General features: G+C 37.4%; 1 protein-coding gene across 1 annotated transcript in view; it reads left to right on the top strand.

The window, feature by feature from the left end:
- The window catches only part of CTNNA3 (catenin alpha 3), a 1620658-nt gene that overhangs the window by 92287 nt on the left and 1501948 nt on the right, over positions 1 to 26423 (top strand). The window contains exon 4 of the mRNA XM_090278091.1: positions 22943 to 23109. Coding sequence (XP_090134217.1) covers positions 22943 to 23109 — 167 coding nt within the window. The remainder of the gene's footprint in view (positions 1 to 22942; positions 23110 to 26423) is intronic.

Raw genomic sequence — 26423 nt, 5'->3', positions numbered from 1 at the left:
GGAAGCCAAACTCAAGAGATAACATACTGTATGATCTCACATAAAGTTCAAAAAGAGGCAAAAACAACAGGATAATGGTCACCATGCTTCTAGGGTCCTAGTAATGTTCTGTTTTTTGATCTGGGTGGAGGTTACATTAGTGTGTTCACTGTGTGAAAATGTATTGAGTTGCTCACACTAATGTATGCATTTTTCTATATATGTGTTATTCTTGATGAAGCATTTAAAACCCTTAATTATAACTATCAGGTGATTTAGAAGCAATGTCTATAGATTGTAGGGGAGTTGAGGCTATACAAAAGTAATATACTATATGCTATAGGTAAAACATGTAATCTAGACATTAGAAACAATTCTTAGTTAATTCCTAGAATATGAATATTCTAAAACTAAACAAAATACTGGATTTAATACTTTGACATTGTACAGATGTTAAGTACATGGGTAAACTATAAGATCATGAGTGACCATAATCACTATGTGGACCACCTTTGCTGGATCTCTACAGTTATAGCTTTCCTTTCACCATTCTTCCCTAATACTTTCCAGGTCCCATCTTCCCAGTCAAGTTCTTTAGGTAACCAAATCCCCACATTATTTTTCACTTCAAGATTCTAAGTAAAGCCACTAAATGTAGTAAAACAGAACAAAACAGAATCCTGTAGTAAGCCACATAAATTATGTTATGTATTCATTAGAAGAAATTTTCTTAATTAGTCTCAAAATTCTTCTTGGAAAAAAAGTGAGTCAATACATACATATATATACATATTTACATGTATGTATATATATCCTCTACTTTCAATACTTTTTTCACTTTTCCAAATGCTTTTAACTTACTTTTTCTTCATTAGGCCTTCACATGATGCCACTGAACAAAGCCCTTTAAAAAGCACCGAAAACTACTTTAAATACATTTCTAATATCATACAGTGTTGCTTGGATCAGAATTTCTTTTCCTGTCACTTGCACTCCACCACTGAGCTGGAATCCCTTCCAAGACTTTGGGAACTGTGCTCTCGCTCTCACTGTCTCTGCTATCCATAGGGTGACCCTGGCCAGGTTGAAAATTTCAAAACCATTTGCATTTTCTCCACTTTCCTCCCACACTCAAGTGGCAATTTGTAAAAAAAAAAAAAAAAAAAAAAAAGAAAATCAGAAAATAAAGCCCTTGGTGATCCTTAATCAAGTGTTTTTTTTATTTATACAGCATAGCCCACACATTATAATCGAACACAGTGAGGGATGCGCTGCATAATCATAATCTAAATAGACTTCTCTTTGAGAACTTCTCTTTAAAATAATTTACTTCTAGTGAGCTAAAACTGTTGACTGTTTTAAGAAATGCCATTTAATGATAATTATTACAATTATTGTTCCCTTCTAAGACTGATCAATGTCTTACATATTTATTACCAGGTGGTTTATGGAAACTATGCTATCAAATAGATCATATTTTCTGAAAGGAACAATACCAGAATAGGATTTGTATTCCAATCTAAAGACTCAGCAATGAAACTATAACTAAGAGAGTAATTTCTCATGACAGAAAGATAAAACCATTATAAAATTTTATAACAAAGTGACAAAATGATACATCAATGTTTTTACTTACAACATATATCAAGTATCTTATATATCAGGCATTACTAATTTAAAAAAAAAGGTACTTGCCACCCTCAAGGAATTAAGAGTATAGATTACTGAACAAGTAAATAAGTATTTGGTGCATGGTATGGTAAGGTCTATGAAAGAGAGATGTTCAGAACCTCTGGGGACACAGAGAGGGGCATCTAAATCAGCTTTAAGTACATAATTCCCAAAAAAGATGACTCAGGCTGAACTTTGCTACTGAGTAAGAATTGGCTGAATGAGAAGAGCACTACAGGTAGAGGGAATAGCTCTGGCAACAGGTGCCTTCTGGCACCCCTATGATTCAGATATTGACACGTTTAAAGTTGTCCCAGAGGTTCCTAAGCTTCTTCTTGTTTTTTTCAATTCTTGATTCCTCATTCTGTACTGGTTGGCTGTTTTTTTCTTCCTTATGTTCCAATTCATTGATTTGAACCCTGGTTTCCTTCCCTTCACCATTGGTTTTGTGTGGATTTTCCTTTGTTTCATTTAGCATAACCTTCACTTCTTTCTTTATGCATTTGCCATATTCAAGCATATCTGCCAAGCCTGTGAGCATCTTTATCACCAATGTTTTGAACTCTACATCTGTTAGGTTGGCTATCTCCTCATAGCTTAGTTCTTCCATTGGAACCTTGATCCAGTCCCTCTTTTGGGCCATACTTCTCTGTCTCTTCATCTTGGCAGGCTCCTGTGTTAGTTTACCTCTGTGTCTTAGGTAGAGATGTTGCACCTATGATGTTGTAAGTGGTAGAGTCTGAAGTATTCATTAGTACAGGGCAACTTGTTTCACCTCATTGTGTTGCTGCATGTGGGGGAGGGATCTGAGAGGGAACAATGCCACTTGCTCAGCACTTGCCCCTTTTCCAGGTATTTCTCCCTCTTTCGTATGGGACTGGCACCTCTCTATCTGTTGTCCTGGCCATTGTTCCCAGAGTGGGTAGGTCTGCAGACATTCTAGGACTGTAGGGACCTTTAAACAAGTGGACTCCACTGAGAGGCTGACAGTTTCTTCCTCTGCCACTACTCCGACTGGTTTGCACAGTCAGAAGCAATGAGGCTTTATTTTCTCTGGTGCTGGAACTGTGAGCTGTGCTGTCTGCTCTGGTGCTGGGACTACTTCCCACGTGTTCCTCCCTACTTTTTAAAATGTGTGACTGCGCTTTCTGCCAGCCTGCCACTGCCACTGTTACTGTCATCACCACACTGCGTCCTTTCTGACCTGGCTCTGCCCCTCCTACTTGTCTGGATAAGTATTTCTTCTTTATATCTTCATTTGTTGGGCTTCCATGCAGCTTGATTTTCTGGAACTTCTGATTGTCTTTAGTTTTGAGATAGCTGTATTCCTTCTTAGTTGTGGAGGGAGATGCAGCATGTCTGTCTAGGCCTCCATCTTGGCTGGAAGTCAGCATAATGCAGTTTTGAATGTTTGGGAGATTCTTTCATAAACTTTACCACAAAGTTTGCTATGCACTATAATTGATTTGTTTGAAGACCACCATACACTTAGTAAATCTTAAGGGGTGGAAGTCACTAAACTCTTAATGATTTTTCCATGTAATATTTTACTACTTACATGTCTGTCTTTTTTTGTGTATTTAAGCATGAAACTGATTGCACAGAAATAGCAACATTTTGCATACCTGTATGAATGCTTGTTTTTGAGTTACCAGAGGGCTAGACAACTATCAAGAATTTTGATTTCTCTTGAAAAAGCCTTCTGGCCTATGTGCCTTAAGAAGAACATTATGGTTAAAAGCCATGATACTCACAACTTTTCGGTTACTGTGATTATCGTGGAGTTGTTAGGAGCTGGTGTACAGACAGTGGTGGGATTGGGATAGAAGCAATTCAAATAATTTTCAGAGCCAGAGATAAAATTGCTCTACAATCCCAGTTTGTAAGTGGATAATCTGGACAGAAAAGCAAGCAAGCATAAGCCTTTCCTGGAGAAAGGCAACTGATAAGACTTGGGGTACATGGAAGAAACAACATTCTATAGTTTCTGTCTTCTCTTTACCCTCTTGAGATCAGACTATGAGATAGAGAACAGGTGCAAAATCCCCATTTTAAGTAAAGTGATAGGATTGGTAGATGCTCTTTAGAATATCTCAGAACTCTTAAAAGTTATTTCAAAAACATTTGTTAAAACATTGGCATGTGAAATGAAGGGAGAATCTTAGATTTTGGACTAAAGAAAATCAAACATTAGATAAGAAATTCTACTGGCAGTTTTTGTTTTCTAGCTATTTAGTACTCAATCATAATGAATCATCTGAATTTGTTAGCCAAACTAAATATGCATTATACTCTGTATCAAATACTTATTTCATTAAAAAAGTTATAATCCTTGACTTTAAATAATTTAAATGGAACTTAATTTTAGGAAATTAAATGAGGACATGTATAGGAGATGAACAAGTTCAAGATGCTACAGTACCTTTGAATATGAAAGTATTATGAGAGCACATTAATAGAGTGATAGAATTGTCAGAATGAAGAGGCTTAACTGACAATTGTTTCAAGAGAAGTTGAACTTTGATTCGGATCTATAAAACTTTTAGAGAAAAGTATGCACATCATCAAAAATCAAATAATTTAGAAAATCTTATGAAAAAAAGCTTTCCTATTTTTTGCTACTTCAGTCCTATACCCCAGAGGAGGTCTTCTTTACTTCCATCCCATTCCTGAAGGACTTTTTGATTTTAGATCTTCCTTGATTAACTCTACAACTTTTAAGTTACATGCTTGTATAACTCTTTTCCTTTACTTACCAGCTTAAGATGTTGTCCATTTACATGTCTTCCCTTTTATCAAATGTGAAAAAATGTTCATCTACCTCTTTACTTCTACCCTTTATTTCTTTCAATGTTTGATTTGGATATTTTTAGTTACACAGTTATCCCCTTGTTTTATATTTCATCACCTCTAGTCAGTATCCTGACTCTCCTTTGTGTGTGCTAAGAATAGCAGTGCCCATTCCATTCTCTCTGTCTTAACTTCTACCTTCCACCTTTCACCTTCCACCTTCTGTCACTTTTAACTTTACTCTTGCATTGTAATGGTTGTTACATTTTAATTCTGATATTCAACCATAATGAGTCATCTGCATTTGTTCATTAGTTGATAGTAATTTGAAAACCAATGCACAACATTAATGTTATTGTGACTCCATGCAAATTTTTTTTTTCACTGTATGATAAAGTTGTATGTTACAATCATATCTCCTTCCCCAAGAGTCCAATGTCACAATTCCTGGGCCAATCAAAGGGGAGTGATTTTGGCCCTGGCCAGGTAGCTCAGTTGGCTAGAGCATCATCCCAGTACACCAAAATTGTAGGTTTGAGCTCCAGTCAGGGCATGTACAAGAAGCAACCAATGAATGCATAAATAGGTGGAACATCAAATCAATCTTTCTCTCTGTCTCTCAAGTCAATAGAAATAAAAAAGGGAATGATTCTGTGATCAAGGTCAAATGATTTTCTTTTCCATTGCTTAAAATTACACTACCATTTGGTCTACGTCTTACTTCGTCTACGCATTTCATATACTACATATATATAGTTTTAAAAATTTCTCTTGAGATTCTGAATCTCTTCACCACATTCTAAAGTTTAGTCTCTCTTTTAATCCTAATAGTTATTTCATGGAATCCTGCCTTTCCCCCCCTTTTTTTTCCACAGAGGCATCTCTTCTGAAAGTTTGTCTTCCTTTCCATGATGTATCCACTTGTTTATCATCTCCAGGGATCTCTGGGTTAGGCACACCATATTTTTTATTATTCCACATATTTCTCTTTCTGGCATTATCCCCCCTTTCTTGCCACAAAACAGCTGTTAATGTCTTTGTTTGGCAGAGTAAGGAGGGCTTTACTCTGGAGTCCAGTAACGCACTAGATGTTGCAGTTTCTCTCCTGATGATTCTTTCAGTTTCTTTGGATAAAAAGCCCCCTTGTTTATGATTTGGGGGTCTAACTCTTGATCTGACTGCTGTTTTGCAAACAGTAGTAGAGAAAGGGGCAGGGGCACAACATTCAATTTATCACCCTGATTTTTAGACCACTGCTCATTTCTGTCCCCATATCTCCAATCATGGGCCTCTTTAGATTCCAATGGGCAGAGACCGCACTCTTCTCTACATTCTCATGGCATATTCTAGACTGTATCTTTCTCTTCTTGTTTTTAAATTTCAGCACCCTTCCATTGGCTTTCCTTCTTCCAGGAGACTCTCAACTGCCATTGATTCCCCTTAAAAAATCTTGTTATAGTTTTATTCCATTTTTGTACTTCTTTATTACCATCTCAGTCAGGTCTGGTTAAATAGGAGTGCTCAGGGTACCATCTTGAAAGAACTGATGGATCTGATGGACCTCCTAGTTTAGGAGATGCTATGAGCAAAGGTAAATTAATAAGGTTAACAGAAATATGGTAAATAGTTTACCTGGAAGAGAGAATGAAGTAAGTGAAACTAAATAATTTAGGACTTACTGATTCAGAGTTGAGCCCACCTTGGAAAAGAAAAGATTGCATTTGATATCTTAAGGATTAGGGAAAACTCTAAGTTCTTAAGCTGTTGTGAATATACTTTAGCTGGTTTAATTATTAAAAAGTGTAAAACTACTAAAGGCCATTTTCTGGACAGGCTTCTAAAAAAATAAAGTTTTTTTACTTTTACATATCTGGTTTAATTTCAGGCATTGAGCTTGAGAGTCATTTGACCTAAGTAAATAGATAAATAATTTAAAGTATCTTGAGTATTTAAATATTTGCATATAACAAACAATGAGAGGAGTCAACATTCTGTGGTAGTTAAGATCTTCCCCTATCTACTATAATCTAAATTTTTTAGTTCGATGATGACACATAGTAAGCTCTCAGTAATTAGTTAATTAATTTTTATAACAGTGCTGCCTTATATTCATATAGTTTTGTGCTTTTAAAACACTGGCATATATCAATGGAATGATCTCGATCAATGGCATGATCTCTAGAACAATCTCTGTGAGGAGATAGGATAGATATTTATATTTTAATTTTATGAGTGATAGCATTGAGAGAGAGAGAAATATTTCAACTATCATACAACTCTTTTAAGTGTTTTAATCAGTATAAAGTTTTCATAGATACTGGGGATTGATTCATCTGACCTATTCTAGTTCCTTTCTAGTGTGACCTCCAGTATTGAAGAGACTAGAAAAACTACATTTCCCAGGCTCTCTTGCAGATGAGAATGGTGACCTGGCTCTGTCAAAAAAGATATATACTAGTGCAACTTGGAGGGATGAACTAACCAACATGAAAGTGGACACAAATGGAGAAATAGGCCTTCTTGCATTCTAGTAGCAGAAGCATTGGCAGAGGTACTCAAGTCTGGTTCTTAGTATCACAGGTGTTGAGTGATGGGTGGTAGCAGTAGTGGGGTTTCCAGAAAAATACAGCTGTGGTAACATTAAAAATATTGTTTTTGGCTGATGTTTCTGCCTGAGTAGCATTCAAACCTGGCTTTTCAAGGCCTCATGGAAATTCTGTAAATAACCTAATAACACGGAACAAATTTCTTTCCCTTTAAATTAGTTAGAATGTATTCTTTACAACTATGATTTCTGATACATACGCCAAGATAAGATTTCTTCCTTTTTTAAAGTATATTTTATTGATTATGCTATTACAGTTGTCCCAAAATTTTTTCCCTTTGCCCACCTCTGCCTGCTACCCTCCTTCCCTCCAGCAACCCTGCGCCCCCTGGTTCATGTCCATGCATCATGCATATAAGTTCTTTGGCTTCTCCATTTACTTTACTATTCTTAACATCCCCTGTCTATTTTGTACCTACCAGTTATGCTTCTTGATCCCTGCAACTTTCTCTCCATTTCCTCCCTTCCTCCTCTCCACTGATAACCCTCCATATGATCTCATTATGTATGATTCTGTTCCTATTCTAGCTGTTTTCTTAGTTTGTTTTTGTTTTTTAGATTCATTTGTTGATAGTTGTGAGTTTGTTGACATTTTATGTTCATACTTTCGATCTTTTTCTTAAATGTGTCCCTTTTACATTTCATATAATAAGGGCTTGGTGATGATGAACTCTTTTAGCTTTACCTTGTCTGGAGATCACTTAATCTGCCCTTCCATTCTACATGATAACTTTGCTGGATAGAGTAATCTTGGTTGTAGGTCCTTGCTTTTCATGACATTGAATACTTCATGCCAGTCTCTTCTTGCCTGCAAAGTTTCTTTTGAGAAATCAGTTGATAGTCCTATGGGAACTCCTTTGTAGATAACTCTTTTCCTTTCTCTTGCTGCTTTTAAGATTCTGTCTATCTTTAACCTTTAGCATTTTAATTATGTGTCTTGGTGTGGTCCTCTTTGGGTTTAGCTTGTTTGGGGTTCTCTGCACTTTATGGACTTGTATATCTATTTCCTTCACCAAATTAGGGAAGTTTTCCTTCATTATTTTTTTCAAATAAGTTTTCCATTTCTTGCTCTTCCTCTTCTCCTTCTGGCACCCCTATGATTCAGATGTTGGTACATTTAAAGTTGTCCCCAGGGTTCGTAAGCCTCTCTGTTTTTTTCAGTTCTTATTTCTTCATTTTGTACTGGTTGACTGTTTATCTCTTTCTTATGTTCCAAATTATTGATCTGAACCCTGGATTCCTTCTCTTAACCATTGGTTTCATGTGGATTTTTCTTCGTTTCCCTTAGTATACCTTTCACATCTTCTCGTATGCATTTGCCATACTCAGTCATTTCTGTAAATAGCATTATCACTAGTGTTTTGAACTCTGTGTCTGTTCAGTTGGTTATCTCTTCCTCACTTAGTTCTTCCTCTGGAGCCTTGATCTACTTCCTCTTTTGGGCCATATTTCTCTGTCTCCTCAACGTGACAGGCTCCTGTGTTAGCCTCTGTGTATTAGGTAAAGCTGTTGCACCTGTTGCATTTTAAGAGGCAGAGTATTATGTATTCCTCAGTGCTGGGTGACCTGTTTCACTATCTTTTGGCACTGTATGTGGGGGAGGAGTCTGATAGGGCACAATGCCACTTGCTTGGCACTTGCCTCTTTTCATTCTCCCCTCACCCCTGCAAAAAGTAATCAATTGGCTCCAAAGTTAAATTCAAGCTTCTACCTCTTAGAAGCTCTCAAACTCAAAATTGCTCTTTCTCAACTAAAAACAAGTAAAATCAAAGCCCCAGTGCTCAGTCTTAGCATGGGAACTCATGTTATTATATGTAGAATAATTAATATGCACTAGTGCATGTTATATATGTATGGTATATTAAAGCAAACACACAAGAATGGCCAGAGGCATATACTATAAATCTTAATTGAATCATAAATATAATGATAATTTTAAAAGTGGAAGGAAACTTGATTTTTAGTTCTTCTTTTTGTTTTGATTGTTCCCCCTTCTCCTCTGGATGTTTTGCTTATACCGTGTTTTTTTTGGTTTTCAAGTTTATAATAAATATAATTGTTTTTAAAAAGTGAAGCTATACTTTTAAGTGCAGCGAAGGAACTTTCTATTTAAAAGAACAATGTAGGTATCTTTTATAAAGCTAAGAATATTTTGTAATGTGTCTACTTGGCCCCCAATTTTTTTCTTTTTTTACTTCTAGAGTTTATTCCTATAATCATATAAAGTGTTTATGTTTCAAATTTTTGTATGTTCAGAAGTTTTCATGTATTACACATATATGTACAAGATGTACCTACATAAATCGTTCAGAATATACATCTTAGTACTTTATTCAACAAGGGATTTCATAACTGAGTTTTTGAAGGTAAAAAGAACATATATGATAGGAAAGGAACAGAATGAATCCACTAGGAAGAAACTTTCTGAAACTCATTCTTGTATTTTTAAGGACTTTAGTAAATTGCTTTTATCTATGGAGTGGGATTTCTTGAAGGCAAATGTAGTTTACTTGTATATATTTTAAAAGTGGAATTTTCTATTCATTAAACTTCAAAGTAACAGCATTATGAGAAAGTTGGGAATAGTATTTCCAAAGAATATACTCCCTATGTGTAGAATTTGTAAAACATAGATGCTAATATTCTAGATAGAAAGGAAATTTGTTGTACCTTTTGTTAATTAGGAAAATAGAATTTTCTCATGACACAAGTCAATTTGACAGTGAACTGGCTAAATTTATAAACCAGTTATTTTTGTCAATAGCTGAAAAATACTGCTCTTACCTAAAATATTTCTCTCTGTGTGTCCTCTGGTACCTCAGATAGTGGTAAACCCTTCTCTGTATCTCTTAGTACTTTGTACATAAGCCCAGCTTAGACTGTGTCACAGTGTTTGTTTATTCTCATTTGTAAACTTCTTGGGCTGCAGAATTGCTTCATATTGATCTGTGTGTCCTGGATGCCTAAGATGGAGCAGTGTTTATAGGGAACAACAAATGTTTGTCAAAGGAAAGTTGGATAATGTTCATTCACATATTCCTTCAGTAGCACACAGTCAATGTATTATATATAGGCAATAGAGTAGGCACTGTTTTAGACGCTGGGAATACTGTGGTCTAGGACCAATGCACCTTTTGCTCTCATTAGTCTTATGCTTCAGAAGAAAAAAACAGGCTTTGATACAAGTCATTACAATAAGTGATAATGAGGCTTATGATAGAATGCATAGAATTCTTCCATAAGACACACCGTAGTAATGGGGATCTAAGGCTTCCCAGAAGAAGTGATGTTTACATTGAGAACAGAAATATGAGCTAAGATAATCTGAACGGGGTCGGGAGCACTGCTGGAGAGGGAGGGCAGTGAGTCCAGGAAGAGAAAGTTTACATACTGAATCTTTATTACTGTATTTCAGTAGTGACTTTTTTTTTCTCCCAACAGCACTACTTGGTTGGCTCTTCACATTACTTAAGGGAGACAAAGACTGTAATTGTTGTTTAATGTTCAAATAATATTTTTCTGAGTATGGCTCTTCAGCTGATTGTTGAACATCTCAACATTTTAGTCAAGAACACAAAATTATTTTGTGATATGTACCTACTTTCAGTATATAAAGTCAAAGACAGTATTCTACAAAGGCTATCATAACTTTCCAATTCAGAATCATGACAAGAAAAGATAAATTTTTTGTGGGGATTCATTTGTTCTCTAAATTTTGAAGGTCACTATAATTTTTCAGTCTCCCAGTTGCAATTCTGACTTCCAGAAAAACACATAAATATCACCATTTATTGTTCTTAGAATTTTGCCATCTCTTCTAATACTTGTTGAGTGCTTTCAATGTTCACATATGTGCTAAATATATATTATGAACTCTATCTCATTTAAACATCCCAGAAACACTGTGAGATAAGCAATATTTTATTTATTTCCTATACATAAGGACACTAAAAGTAATTAATGTCCAAGTCTCAAAACTAGAAATAGTGGATTAGAATTTGATCTCAGAATATCTGACCAGAGCTCCTGACCTGGTGTTGCTTAAGAGAGCTAAATGTGATATATTAGCATGCTGAGATAATCTCAGACCCTCTTTATAGGTTTTCTCCATTATAAGAAACACTGCTCTTTGTTATATTTAATAAAAATAATTTATTCCATTTTCATTATGCTGAAGTTCATGACTAAATGAAAATTAAAATATTCATAGAATAAAGGAGATAAAATAGGCCCTTTCATATGTTGCTGATGAGACGGCTGTATTTTGAAGGACTTTTTGGCCATATATATCGTCGTCGGCAGCCGTCCGTCTCGAGAGACGACGGTGTAGCTTCTTAAGAGTCTATCTGCACCGCCGAGAATGGCTGTGCAGTCCGACTCGGGAGTGACACGGTATCTGTCTCCTCCCGTGTTAAATCGACATCTTGCGATGACACTGGAGTGTCCTCTCCAGTGAAGCTGAAGCTACAGAGCCTGGGCAGGGTGATATGGAGGGTCTGCTGTTGCCCATGCAGCAGACCCCCCCTCTCTTCACAGCTGAAGGGTCCAAGGGAAAGACAGAGTCAATACAGCTTGGCTTCAGGTGCGCCGCAGGAGTTGCCGGTGTTGACTACAACGTCAAACCGCCTTAGGGACTCCGGCTCCGGATTTTCTGTCGGGGTTTACTCCCTTAGCCTTTCCCCTGAAGAGGTATGCCGCAAGGCAACGGAGGTTTTTTGGAGTCAGAGTTTTCCTTCTCTGATGTGCCCTGACTGGAAGATCGAACCAGTGACACTTAGCTCGCAGGCCGACGCTCAATCCACTGAGCCAAACCAGCCAGGGGTGGCCATATATATATATAAATTTAAAATTCATTTGCCTCTTGCCTCAGCAATTCTACTTTTATGAATTTATCCTACAGCTAAATTTGCTCATGCAGGCAAGGATAAATGTCATGGGTGTTCTTTGTAGTATTGTTTAAACAGAAAAAAGTTGGAAATGATTTGTGTATTCAATAGGGCCCTGGTAAAATAAGTATATCAATAAAGTGTAACTTTAATCAAGGATTAAAAATAATAATACCAGCTAATCAGGTGTTCACTAAGTTCCAAGCACTACTCTTACTTAATGCTCATAAACATTGAGGTATTATTATTATTATTAGATCCATTTAAAGAGGCTAAGTGATTTGTCCAAGGCAGTATGATAGAGACACTGAAACAGAATGGCTTCAGAGCTCACATTGTTGATTACTGTGCTATAGAGCCTCCTGATCATCTATATCCTAATATGAAAAGAAAATATTTTGAAGAGAAAAGAACAAATTGTAGAAAGATTTTTATAGTATGATACCATTTATGAACAGGATCCATGTCTATATCTTCTGTATGGCCCATTTATGACAAAATATGTTTTCTTATAATATAAAATCTCTCTAAAAATATGCTCATATATTAATGTATGTGAAAATGTGAATATATTCATAAAACACACATAAGACAAATATAAATATATACATATAAATATACCTATATACACATACACACATACACAAAACAGTCATGGAGAAATTTCTGGATAGATAAACAAGAACTTAATAGGCATTTTGGGGGATTAGTATGGAGACTTAAAAAACATTCACTCTATACTCTTCAGTATGATGAATAATTTAAAACCAATGATCACATATTGCTTTTACAATACAAACAAATTTAAGCCAAAAAACTTAAAAAACAGTGGATGTGGTAATTTGTTAACAATTATGTTATTGGAGGGGATAAAGATGATTTTTCATTCTTCTTCTTTTATTTTTTATTTTCATTTTTTTAAAATTTTATTTTTTGGTTTTTTAATTACAGTTGTCCCATTTTTCCCCCATTGTTCACCCCCACCCAACCCTCCCCTTTTCCCACAATCATATCCCTCCCCGCTGTCCATGTCCATGAGTCATTTATACATGTTCCTTGACTAAACCCTTCCCTTACTTATCTTCCTTCTCTCCCTCCCCACCCTTTTGACTTATTCTGTTCCTTGCCCTGTTTAGTTAGTTTGTTTATGGTGTTCTTTAGTTTCCTGTATTAGGTGATATCATATGGTTTTTTTTCTTTATTTGCCTGGTTTATTTCACTAAGCATAATTATCTCTAGTTCCATCCATGTTGTTGCAAATGGCAGGAGTTCCTTCTTTCTCTCTGCTGCATAGTATTCCATTGTGTAAATGTACCACAGTTTTTGATCCACTCATCTACAGATGGATACTTAGGCTGTTTCCAGCACTTAACTATTGAACATAGGGGTGCATAAGTTCTTTTGAATTAGGGTTTTTAATTTTTTCAGGTATAATCCTAGCAGTGGAATCCCTGGTTCAAAAGGCAGTTTTATATTTAGTTTTTTGAGGTAATTCCATACTGTTTTCCATAGTGGCTGCAACAGTCCGCATTCTCACCAACAGTGCAGTAGGGTTCCCATTTCTCCACATCCTCGCCAGCACTTGCTCTTTGTTGATTTGTTGATGATGGCCATTCTGACAGGTGTCAAGTAGTATCTCATTGTGGTTTTTATTTGCATCTCTCTGATGGTTAGTGATGTTGAGTATTTTTTCATGTTCTATGGACCTTCTGTATGTCCTCTTCAAAGAAGTGTTTGTTCAGGTCCTTTGCCCATTTTTTAATTCGGTTGCCTGTTTTCTTGATGTTGAGTTGTATAAGCTCTTTATATATTTTGGAGATCAGTCCCCTGTCTGAGATATCTTGGCAAATATGTCTTCCCATATGGTTGGTTTCCTTTTCATCTTGCTGATGTTTTCTGCTGAGCAGAAACTCTTTAGTTTGATATAGTCCCATTTGTATATTTTTTCCTTTATTTCTCTTGCCTTAGGAGATATATCCGTGAAAATATTGTTATGTGGGATATCTGAAAATTTCCTGCCTATGTTTTCCTCTAGGATTTTTATGGTGTCATGGCTTATTTTAAGTCTTTGATCCATCTTGAGTTTATTCTCGTGCGTGATGTAAGTTGGTGGTCCAGTTTCATTTTTTTGCAAGTCCCTGTCCAATTCTCCCAGCACCATTTGTTAAAGAGGCTCTTCTCACTCCATTTTATGTCCCTTTCTCCTTTATCATATATTAGTTGACCGTATATTCCTGGATTTATTTCTGGACTCTCTATTCCATTCCACTGATCTATATGTCTGTTCTTATGCCAGTACCAGACTGTTTTGATCACAGTGGCTTTGTAGTATTATTTGATGTCTGGTATTATGATTCCTCCTGCTGTGTTGTTCTGTCTCAAGATTTCTTTAGCTATTCGGGGTCTTTTTTTGTTTCATATGAATTTTTGGAGTATTTGTTCTAGGTCTGTGAAATATGTCATTGGTATTTTAGTAGGGATTGCATTGAATCTGTAAATTGCTTTGGGTAGTATGGCCATTTTGATGATGTTGATTCTTCCCATCCAAGAACATGGTATTTGCTTCCATTTATTTGTATCTTCCTTAATTTCTTTCTTCAATGTTACATAATTTTCAGAGCACAGGTCTTTTATCTCTTTGGTTAAGTTTATTCCTAGGTATTTTATTTTTCTTTTTGTTATAGTAAATGGTATTTTCTTTTTTGTCTCTGTCTCTGATATTTTATTGTTGGTGTACAAAAATGCCTTAGATTTCTGTGTATTTATTTTGTACCCTGCTATATTGTCAAATTCACTTATTATATCGAGTAGTCTTTTAGTGGAGTTTATAGGGTTTTCTAGTTATACTATCATGTCATCTGCATATAATGATAGTTTTACTTCTTCTTTCCCAATTTGGATGCCTTTTATTTCTTTTTCTTGTCTGATTGCTGTGGCTAGGACTTTTAACACTATGTTGAATAGGAGTGGAAAGAGTGGACATTCTTGTCTTGTTCCTGATTTCAGGGGGAATGCCCTCAGTTTTTGCCCTTTGAGTATGATGTTGGCTTCAGGTTTCTCATATATAGCCTTAATTATGTTAAGGTATGGTCCCTCTATTCCAATTTTGCTGAGTGTTTTCATCATAAATGGGTGTTGTACTTTATCAAATGCTTTTTCTGCATCTATTGATATGATCATGTGATTTTTGTCTTTCATTTTGTTTAGGTGATGTATTATATTAATTGATTTGTGAATAGTAAGCCATCCTTGCATCCCTGGGATGACTCCCACTTGATCATGGTGTATGATCTTTTTGATGTATTGCTGGATCCTGTTTGCCAATACTTTGTTGAGGATTTTAGCATCTATGTTCATCAGTGATATTGGCCTGTAGTTTTCTTTCTTTGTTGTGTCTTGACCTGGTTTTGGGATTAGGGTAATACTGGCTTCATAAAAAGAGTTTGGGATTTTTCCCTCTTCCTGGATTTTTTGGAATAGTTTGAGGAGGGTAGGAGTTAGTTCTTCCCTAAATGTTTTGTAAAATTTGCCTGTGAAGCCATCCGGTCCAGGGCTTTTGTGTGCCAGGAGATTTTTGATTATTGTTTCAATTTCCTTCTTTGTTATTGGTCTGTTGAGACTTTCTACTTCTTCTTGATTCAGTTTTGGAAGGTTATATGTTTCTAGAAATTTGTCCATTTCTTCTAGGTTGTCAAATTTCTTGCCATACAGTTGTTCATAATAATTTCTTACAATCCTTTGTATTTCTGTGGTATCAGTCGTGATTTCTCCTCTTTCATTTCTGATTTTGTTTATTTGTTTCTTCTCTCTTTTTTTCTTGATGAGCCTGGCTAAAGGCTTGTCGATTTTGTTTATTTTTTCAAAGAACCAGCTCCTAGTTTCATTGATCTTTTGAATTGTTTGTTTGGTCTCTATGTCATTTAATTCTGCTCTGATCTTGATGAGTTCCTTCTTTCTTCTTGCCCTAGGCCTTGTTTGTTGTTGTTGTTGTTCTAGTTCTTGTAGCTTTGGGGTTAGATTTTTTTATTTGAGATTCTTCTATCCTTTTTGGATATGCCTATATTGCTATGAACTTCCCTCTTAGGACTGCTTTTGCTGTGTCCCATAGGTTTGGGCCTGTTGTGTGTTCATTATCATTAGTTTCTAGAAATTTCTTGATTTCTTCTTTGACGTCATTGTTAACCCATTCATTATTTAATAGCATGTTATTCATTCTCCATGAGTTTGGGTGTCTTTGATTTTTTTCCCTGAGGTTGATTTTTAGTTTCAAGGCATTGTGGTCTGAAAAGATACTTGATATGATTTCAATTTTCTTGAATTCCTGAGGCTTGTTTTGCGTCCTATCATGTGGTCTATCTTTGAAAATGTCCCATGTGCATTTGAAAAGAATGTATATTTTGCTTCTTTGGGGTGAAAAGTTCTATATATATCAGTTACGTCCATGTGGTCTAATGTGTTGTTCAATGCCTGTATATCCTTGGTGTTTCTTTGCTTTGAAGGTCTGTCTATTTTTGATAATGGAGTGTTAAAGTTCCCTACTATGAGTGTGTTGCTGTTAATATCTTTCTTGTGGTCTTCTAGTATTTTCTTTATGTATTTGGGTGCGCTTATGTTGGGTGCATATATGTTTATCAGTGTTATATCTTCTTGATTGGTTGTTTCCTTAAGTATTATGAAATGTCCTTCTTTGTCTCTTTTTTTTGCCCTTGCTTTGAAATCCGTTTTGTCTGATATGAGTACTGCTACTTCAGCTTTTTTTTTCATGTCCATTTGCTTGGAATACTTTTTTATATTCCTTTACTTTCAGTCTGTGTAAATCTTTTGTTTTGAGGTGTGTTTCTTGTAGACAGCAAATATATGGGTCCTGTTTTCTTATCCATTCCGTTACCCTATGTCTTTTAATTGGAGCATTTAATCCATTTACATTTAAGGTTATTGACGTGCATTTATTCATTTCTCTTTGTACCTGTGTTCTTCTCCTCTTTTTTTTCTTCTTTTTCTTAAAACATTCCCTTTAGCATCTTTTGCAATGCTGGTTTGGTGAAGATGTATTCTTTTAGTCTTCCTTTGTCTGAGAAACTCCTTATTTTACCTTCCATTTTGAATTAGAGCCTTGCTGGGTAGAGTATTCTTCGTTGTAGGCCTTTGTTTTTCATTGCTTGAAATATTTTTGACCATTCCCTTCTGGCTTGTAGTGTTTCTGTTGTGAAATTGGTAGATGTCTTATCGGAGCTCCCTTGTATGTTATTTGCTGTTTTTCTCTTGCTGCTTTCAGGATTCTCTCTTTGTCTTTTAATGTTGCCATTTTAATTATGAAGTGCCTTGGAGTGCATTTTTTTTTGGTTCCTCTTCATTGGGACTCTCTGTGCTTCTTGAACTTGTATTACTTTTTCTTATCAGGTTGGGAAAATTTTCTGTCATTACTTCTTTTATCAGCTTTTCTATTTCTCGCTCCTCTTCTTCTCCCTCTTTTATTCCAATGAACCTTATATTATTTTTTCTCATGCTATCCTGTAATTCCTTTACATCTTGTTCATATTTTTTCAATCTTTTTTATTTTGTTTTATTGTCTGGGAATTTTTTTCTACATTGTCTTCTAACTCACTGACCCAATCCTCTGCTTCGTTTAGCCTGCTTTTGATTTATTCTACTGTGTTTTTAGTTCAGAGATTGTGTTCTTCATTTCTTTCTGGTTCTTGTTAATAGTGTCTATTTTTTTTTTTATGCTGGTGTAGTTCTCTGTAAGTTCCCTGTAATTTTCTGGGAGCTGTTGGTAACTTCCCTTGGGGTTGTCGTAGTTGTTTTTGAGGTTGTCGAGTATATTGAGCTTCTTCACCACCATAGTTTTGAATTCCATGTCTGACATTTGGGCTATGTCTATTCCATCTACCTCTCTTTCTGGGGATTCCTCTTTTCTTTTCATTGAGAGGTTGTTTCTGCGTCTTACCATGTTGGATTCTTCTTGTTTGTTTTTGTTTTTTGGATTTGTCTGCTTTGACTTCCCACCTTTGTGGTATGAGGTTTTTTATCGGAGATCTAGGGGTTTCAGTGGTGCAGTCTCTTTGATCTCCTGAGCCTGATGATCTTGGGATACCCTTTATGTCATTTGTTTATGCTGCCTGGTTATATTTCAGATGCTATTTGGTAGGATCTTCCCTCTGGCTAGTTGATTGAGAGTCACTCTGTCCACTTTGTCTTGAGCTCTTTTGTGGAGATGCTGTTAAAAACATAAACACACAGCCCAGGCAGGAAACCCACACCCTCAAAAATATCCCCCACCCTCTATCCCACTATCGTCAGCAAATGAGCCAGTATTAATATAAATGTAGAGAGATTAAGGCTTTTATACTATAAGAAGAATAGTCAAGAGTTGTTTTTAAAGAGGAAAAATATGGTTTTTGAGAGAGGAGATGATAGATTAATAAGAGCAAGTAGTGTCAAGACTATGCAAGACAGTAGGTAATAATTACATTGTATGTTAATAATAATAAAAGAAAAAGAGGGAAGAATGCAGAATATAGTAAGAAAGTGGAATTGTATAGTATTAGATTTATATAGTAGTTATATTCTATTTATTTAGTGTGAAAGTGAGGCTAACTATACAGGCAAACAAAAACAAAAATTAAAGAGGAAGGATGAGAAGGAGAGATGGTATAAAACAAAGAGATAGTTTTTAAAAACAAATTAAAAAAATTAAAAATTAAAATTAAAATTAAAAATAAATAAAAAAATTAAAATAAAACACACACAAAAAACCTAAAATAGAAATAAAAAATTAAAAAAGTTTTTACTCAGTTTAGCCTTTGTGTGTCATCTTCTTTTTCTGGATCCACAGCTGGTCTAATGAGGTGCGCCAGGGGTTTCTGATCCTTGCAGCAGCGGTGTGCGCCCGTGTTGGCCGGCACATTCCTTTGGAGCCTGTTGGAGCTGGCTGGGGTGCTTGTGCGTGTGTGCCCATGTGTGCGCAAGGCAGCCTGAGCTCTAGCCTCGGGTCTGCCGAGCCCAGCCCCGGGAGTTGGTCTCTCTCCCTTCGGGGCGGGGCCCCGGGCACTTGTGCAGGGTGGAAGTGAGTGTCTGTGAGTTGCCGCTGCCCGTTGTTCCCATGCAGCAACCGCCCACACATTTCCCCCACCCGCCCAGACAGGCACGAGCAGAGCCTGCGCAAGTGGTCTGCGCTCCGGCCTGGCACCCACTGGGGCTGGCCAAGGGTGTCTACACAAAGTCTTCTGCGTGCCCAGCGGGCCCTCCCTGCGCCTGTTGGGGCGCTGATCTTATGTCTGTTGGGGTGTGTCCAAGGGGCACCTGGATGCGTGCCCTGTGCACCTGGGCAAGTGAATGAGGGCACTTCCCTGTGGGTGCCCACGCGACCCAAGAGGAGGGTTGAGGAGTGGACGAGCACACTTCTGCGCCTGCACTCCTCAAGAATGTCCTATCACCCCTGACTTTTCCTCCCCTCTCCCTAGTTCACAAGAGAAAAATATAAAGGAGAATTATGTTCTCACTTGCACAGCAGTACGCTGTCTCCTGTCCTTCAGTGTCAGATGCCACCTGGCCCAGTCCTGGCTCTGCCAGCGGGCAGAGATCCGCTCTCCTCCCGACTCCTCTCTGGGGAAGCCTGTGGTCGCCAAAAAGCCTTTGTGTGCTTCCAACCACAGCTCAAGGAGCCAACCCAGTCAGAAACTCCATCTTGTCCCCTTTTCCTCCGCTATCCTCACCAAACAGATCATTCCCAGATGGTTTTCTCTAATCCAGCAGTGCCTTTGCTCGACTCCTGCCAGTGTCCAGCTTCTCACTGAGATGTTCTATCTGCAATTAGTTCAAACTACAGGGGAGGCCAGAAAGTGCAGCCTCCCCTCACTCCTCCGCCATCTTCTCTCTGCTGTCACTTTTTCTAATCCATCTTCCTATCTGTTCAGTCTTCTTTTCCCAGAGCTCCAAGTTCAGCACCCCATTCTTCTTTTATTAAAAAAAATCCAATCCAATTCTTTTTTTTTAACAATAGTTCCATTTTTCCCCCTTTGCTCCCCTCTACCCAGCACCCCCCCTCTTCCAGCAATCCCATCCCCCTTAGTTCATGTTCATGGGTCATGCATGTAAGTTCCCCAGCTTCACCCTTTTCTATATTAGTCTATAAAAAATTAATTAATTTCTTATAACATTAAATAATAACAATTCCTTCCTCTCAGACTTAATTCCCTTTATAATCTTATAAAGGACAATGGGCGTAGGTCTCATGTTCCTTTAGCTGCTTCAAGCTGGACATGGTCGTTGTCCTACCTACCCTTGGGTCCAGAAATCTCTAATAAGAATGGGGGTGTGGAGGGGAAGGTGGCCTTCCCACATGGGGAAGGATCGTGCAGACTCCAGGTCAATTGGCTGTCCTAGAACAACGGTGTGCTTGGTTCAACAGGCTGGCATCCTTGTTGTATTCTGGGGAAAACAGATTTGACAACAGGGTTAAAAGATATCATTCAATCCATAACCACCAGATGACAAAAGACAGGGATTAATTATTCAATATCCCACATTAGGGGAAAAAAGGGTTTCTTTGGAGGAAGGTGTGCAAGGCACGTCACACTTGTCCAAAACCCTTCTGCCCACTATACTTAATTTGGGCTGAGGGAAATATTTTCAGTTTTCCCCCTCTCCGACCTCTGGGTCCTTTCTGTTCAAGTCATTAGGATAGAAAAGAGAAACCAGTTTTAAAGTGAAGCCCACAGACCACTCCATACTTCACCAACCCAGCCACTTAGTTCAGTGAAACCATGAAGTCTCAGGAGGCGGCGATGCAGACAGGATTAAGTGAGGCCTATTTGTACAGACAGTCACTCAGGTAATGAGATCATAGGCTTATGCCCTATGAAAACAGAAAACACATGTTAATTTATGCAACATAACCCACAAACCAGTCTCTAAATCTGTAAGACTTTATTATTGGAAAGACATCCAGTTGCAAGGCATTAGACATTCTTCTTGCCTATAAATTAAGCATCCTTGAGGATGCCACAGACCTAGTTTAACTTTCAAATGAAAACAAACTTTAAATGAGGATAAACTTTTTTAAAATGTTTTTTATTGATTATATTGTTACAACAGTTCCAATTTTCTCCCCCTTGCTCCCCTCCACCCAGCACCCCCCTCCCCCATCAATCCCCCCCAAGTCCATACCCCTGGTTCGTAAAAATTAACTATCCCCCCCCTCTCAAATATTAGGACCCTTTGTAATCTTGTAAAGGACAATGGGTGAAGGTCTCAAGCTCCTAAATGAGGATAAACTTTAAAGACAGTTAGCTGCACTACTTTATAGTCTACTGTTGAGCATTGTGATTTTCCTTGAATCACGATTTTTCTCCTTAAGATTACCCTCCTTGCCATTAAAGGGACTGAATTAAGTCTAGTTTTAATTTATTCTGTTCATTTGCATAAACACAACAAGAGCAGAAAATGACCACATATAATCTTTACATCTGCTTTGCTGGAACTTACACAAGGAACCTTTAGGGTGACTTTAAGTCTGCCCTTCAGGGCACAGGAACTGAGCCACATACCTGCCATTCTGCCTTGCCTGTATACACCTGTCTTTTCCAAGTCCTTCTGGTTTTCCATTGTGCCTTAAGGTCCTTTGTAGCCATCTTACAGGAAAATAACCTTCATTCCTTCCCTGGAAAGATTGTCATGAACTGCACAACCAACCATGGTACCAGGCCTTTTATCTCATGGGCTTTTATTACCTTTGAAAGTCAATCCCAGTTCCTCAGGACTTGTTGGTAACAGCCAGAGCCCAAGCATGCCTTCTTTAGGCATGACATTCCAGTCAAAGTCATGGTCAACAAAACCTCTATGAACAACTGGTATTATTAGTTTTATACAAAGAACCTTATGTCATTACTTACTTCTTCAGAGTGCCATATTCTGGAGGGATCAGTTAGGGAGAAAAATATACCGTGTGAAGGAAAATCCTTGTCCTTCTAATATTTACTAAAATCGTATTTCCATACTTTACATTTTATTTTGTTCACTTTCCTACATGTGAGGGTTTATTTTGGGGGTGGGGAGGAATTTTCTGTCTGAGTTATTAATTTGCTTTCATTGTTTTCCCCCCACTAAAAATTTTTGTTTATTTTTCTATTATAATTCCACTTTTTTTCGTATTGCTTCCCTCATTCTTATACTCTTATGAATTTTGAACTTTTGAAAATGAATGAGCCCTGACTGGTGTGGCTCAGTGGGTTGAGTGCAGCCTGTGAACCAGAGTTGCGGGTTTGATTCCCAGTCAGGGCACATGCCTGGGTTGTGGGTCAGGTCCCCAGTTGGTGGAGCACAAGAAGCAACCACACATTGATGTTTTTCTCTTTCTCTTTCTCCTTCCCTTCCTCTCTTTTTAAAAATAAATTAAAAAACTCTTTTTAAAAATCCCTTTAAAAAAAATGAATGAGAACACATTGCTTTTTAATAATAAAATATATTTTAAATGAAAAACCTTAGTAATGGTGGACAGATTTCTTTAATAGTTATATATTATAAAATATTCTTTGCATCTAAGTTTATGATACAGTTTATTTATTACATTGATAGTTTAGGATAAACCTGCCTATGTTAAACTTTTATCAGAGAGCTGCTCCTTTCTAACATCCATTGAATTGGAAAGTAACTCAATGAAGACTTGCCTTATTCTTATACACAAGACTGTATCCAATTGAAGTCTTAGTAATGAAATCTTTCACAGAAATGAGATTCAGCAAATGCAGATGTTGAAAGCAATTTTACTAGATGTTGCTAGTCAATTGAGCACAATTTTCTTGCAGGAAAATGGTATCATACTTCCTAAATGACAGAGCCTTTATCAAAAACAAATGCCAACCTGAAACAGAATTATTTATTAAGTGTTAAATGACAGTATTTTAATATTATGCTTAGTCATGGAATGTACTTGGAATTAGGTTGGGTGATAAATGCTGAAACACGCTTAGCTGAAATTAAAGTATGACTTATTTGGGCTTGTGTTTTTCAGGTGAAGCTCTGAAAGTGTCAGCCGAGAGATTTGCAGATGACCCTTGTTATCTTCCCAAAAGGGAGGCTGTGGTTCAAGCCGCCCGTGCCTTGCTGGCTGCAGTTACCAGACTCCTCATCCTGGCAGACATGATCGATGTCATGTGTCTGTTGCAGCACGTGTCAGCTGTAAGTAAAAGATGGCTTAGTTTACCTTGGCTTTGTTCTCACTTCTAATTCCATTCTCTAAACCCGGCATCAATCTTAGTGCATTCTGGTCTCACCCTTGTATCTTAATGTCACCCACTGGAAGCTGACTGGATTGGGTTGTGAAACTAATGTATATACTTCAACAGAACGCAGACAGAAGTTACAAATAATATTAAAGCCAGTGGAGATTAAACAGCAGAAGATGCTTACATATAAGGAAATGGCTAGGAGAAAGTTCTAGACTTTTGATGACTAAATTACTGTGTTCTATATAAATAAATATACAATAACATTATTATGTCAGTAAAATAAATAATACACATGTAAATATAAATAATATGAGAAAGAGAAACTTTAAAACTTAAGACACTTGGAAATTTATACTAACTTGTAAGTGAATACTACTTTGCCAGCTCCTCTTGATCTGAGATGAACGGTGCATGTTTACAGGTAGTCTGTGATATCTGTAGTAATCCATTGTAAAAATGTACAAATGGATTTAATATGAGTAAAGAATATATTTTAACTCAATGACTAGAAAAGCAGCAAGATATCTGCTTGCTTTATTTTGCTAGACAAATCCATTAACAAAGGTGTAGTAGAAAGAAAATTTTAATAAAGCCTTTTAAAACTGTCTTAATTTAGTTTGATCACATCATACATTTATAGTATCCAAATGTAAAGGTTGCAAATAACCTCTTGGAGTTTCTGCTCAATCTCCTCCTTTAAATAGGACCTTTACACTTCTGTGTATAGATACATCTGTATTGTCATAAATGCACTTGGTGACTGTAATAGCGCTACTTGGTCAAGAAAATGATGGCTTTGTCTGATCGACCTTTTGTCTAAATCACTTTCTCTAACTGTTAAGCTAAACCTTTTTTTGCAACTTTATCTTACTCATTAGTGCTTACTTTAACTCAAACTAGAATGAACTCCCCTTTATACTTTCATACTGCTTTCTTTTGATAGTTTTATTACTGCAGTAAAGCAATTTGGTACTTTGTTTTGTTGTTTATGTAGCATTTAAGGAAAGGGATTAGTTCTGTCTCATCACCAGGAGCTGTGTACTAGTGGGTTTGTAGGTGAAGTAAGTGAGTAGTGTTTCTTTTTTTTTTTTTTTCAGATTTAATGTGTTTTATTGATTAAAATATTACATTTGTGCCAATTTCCCTTCCCTCTGCTCCCCTCCACCCGGTGGCCCCCCTCCCTCCAGTTGTCCCCCACTTTTAGATTATGTCCATTAGTTGTGCATACAGTTCCTCCCAACCTCTCTCCGTCTATTCCATTCCCTCCTACCTTGATCCCCAATTCCTATATCATCTCCCTCCCTCTCCCCACTCCCCCTCCCTGTTGACCTCCCCCCAATATGCTTCCCGTACCCACAGTTCCTTTTCCACTCTCGTTGCCTGTTTAGTTTGCCTTTGTTTCATCTCCCTAGCTTCTGTTTTTTAAACCAGTCCCTTTAACATCTCATATAATGGTGGTTTGGATCTAATGAACTCTTTCAGTTTTATTTTGTCCTGGAAACACTTTCTCTGTCCTTCTATTCTGAATGACAGTTTCGCTGGATAGAGTATTCGTGGTTGTAGGTTTTGGATTTTCATTACTTTGAATATTTCTTGCCAGTCCCTTCTTGCTTGTAGGGTCTCCCTTGAGAAGTCAGCTGATAGTCTAATTGGGACCCCTTTGTACATAATTCTTTTCTTCTCTCTTGCTGCTTTTAAGATTCTTTATCTTTAATTTTTGACATTTTGATTATAATGTGTCTTGGAGTGGTTCTCCCTGGGTCCAGTCTCTTGGGAACTCTCCTTGCTTCCTGGACCTGCAAGTCTATTCCCTTCCCCAAGTCTGGGAAGTTCTCCTTTATTATATTTTCACTCAATTTTTCAAGTTCTAGTTCATCTTCCTCACTCTCTGGCAAACCAATGATTCTTATGTTGGGCCTTTTATAGCTGTCCCAGAGGTTTCTGATCCTCTGATTGTTGCGTCCCATTTCCTCTCGCTGCATTGGTTGACTGCTTGTTCCTTCTCCATATTCCAGTTTGTTGAAATGAACTCTGGATTTTTTTTCCTCACCATCTGTCTCGTATGTGGTTTTGTTCCTTTCGTTATGAAAGTTTTTCGCTTCTTTCATATCTTTTTCCTGCTCTTTTGTGAATTCTGTAAGCCACCTGATAACAATGGCCCAGAACTGAGCCTCTGACAGGTTTCTTATCTGTTCATCTGTCAGGTTCTCTATCTGCTGCCTGGTGAGTTGTGTTACCGGTATTTCTACAGTTGCCTGCCTCATTTTGACAGATGCGTTTTGTTTTCTTGGGCTGGCTGTCGGGGGCAGTGCCTGTGTACGCGTCACAAATTAGCGACCGGCGCCTGCCTGTCCGCGACCTATTTCGCAGCCCTGTGGTGCTTTCTTTTGGGGCGGGGGTCCAAGATGGATTCACACAGTTATTCAGCTAGGAGACCGGGATCCGTCCTCCCGCCCCCCTGGGCCTCACTGTTCAAGGCGATGCGGTGGCTGCTTTCCCCATTGCTGGGGTCGCGCACTGCCAGGGGCTTGATTGCCGCCGGGATTTTTCGCCGCCCCGCCGCTGTCTCAGGTGCGACTGCAAACAGCACTGCCCTCTTTAACTCTTACCTGCCCAAATGGCACCGCTGGTTTATAACTTCATATGTTGGGCTTCCGTGTAGTTTTATTTTCTGGAATTTCTAGTTATCCTTTGTTTTGAAGTAGTTGTATTCCTCTCTAGTTGTAGAGGGAGACCTAGCGTGTCCGTCTAAGCCTCCATCTTGGCCGGAAGTCTCTCGTGAGTAGTGTTTCTTGATACTTGGTTATTGATATATTTAATATCTTAAAAAATTCCTAAATATTTTGAGTCATCTTTTTCATATGTGGATATAGACACTAATAAATGCCGTAACCAAGAAGTATTATGCAAGAATAAGTGCCAGGTAATTTCTAGTTTCAGTGGTGCAATACTTTGTACATTTTATCCTCTAGATTTGTTGAGATAGGGCAGAATGAAAGGCTTTTGTAAGGTAAAAATTGTCATCATTGTAATCAATTAGGAGATAACTATATCTGTGAAGACCCCTGCACCTTCACTACCAGTTTGTTTGAATGCCACTAACAGCTAGGCACAGTGTTATGTAATTCACACACGTCATATCACTTAAATGAAGCTGGAAATAATTGCAAACTAAAGAGAAGCAAAGTATTGTTTTGTTTGGAATAAAATTATAGTTAATATTTATTGAATTTTTATAATGTGCCAAGTACTGTTTGGGATTAT

The sequence above is a fragment of the Furipterus horrens genome, unplaced genomic scaffold, assembly GCF_987537825.1.
Source record: "Furipterus horrens unplaced genomic scaffold, mFurHor1.1.pri manual_scaffold_5, whole genome shotgun sequence".
NCBI lineage: Eukaryota > Metazoa > Chordata > Mammalia > Chiroptera > Furipteridae > Furipterus > Furipterus horrens.
This window is presented reverse-complemented; position numbering and strand designations above follow the sequence as displayed.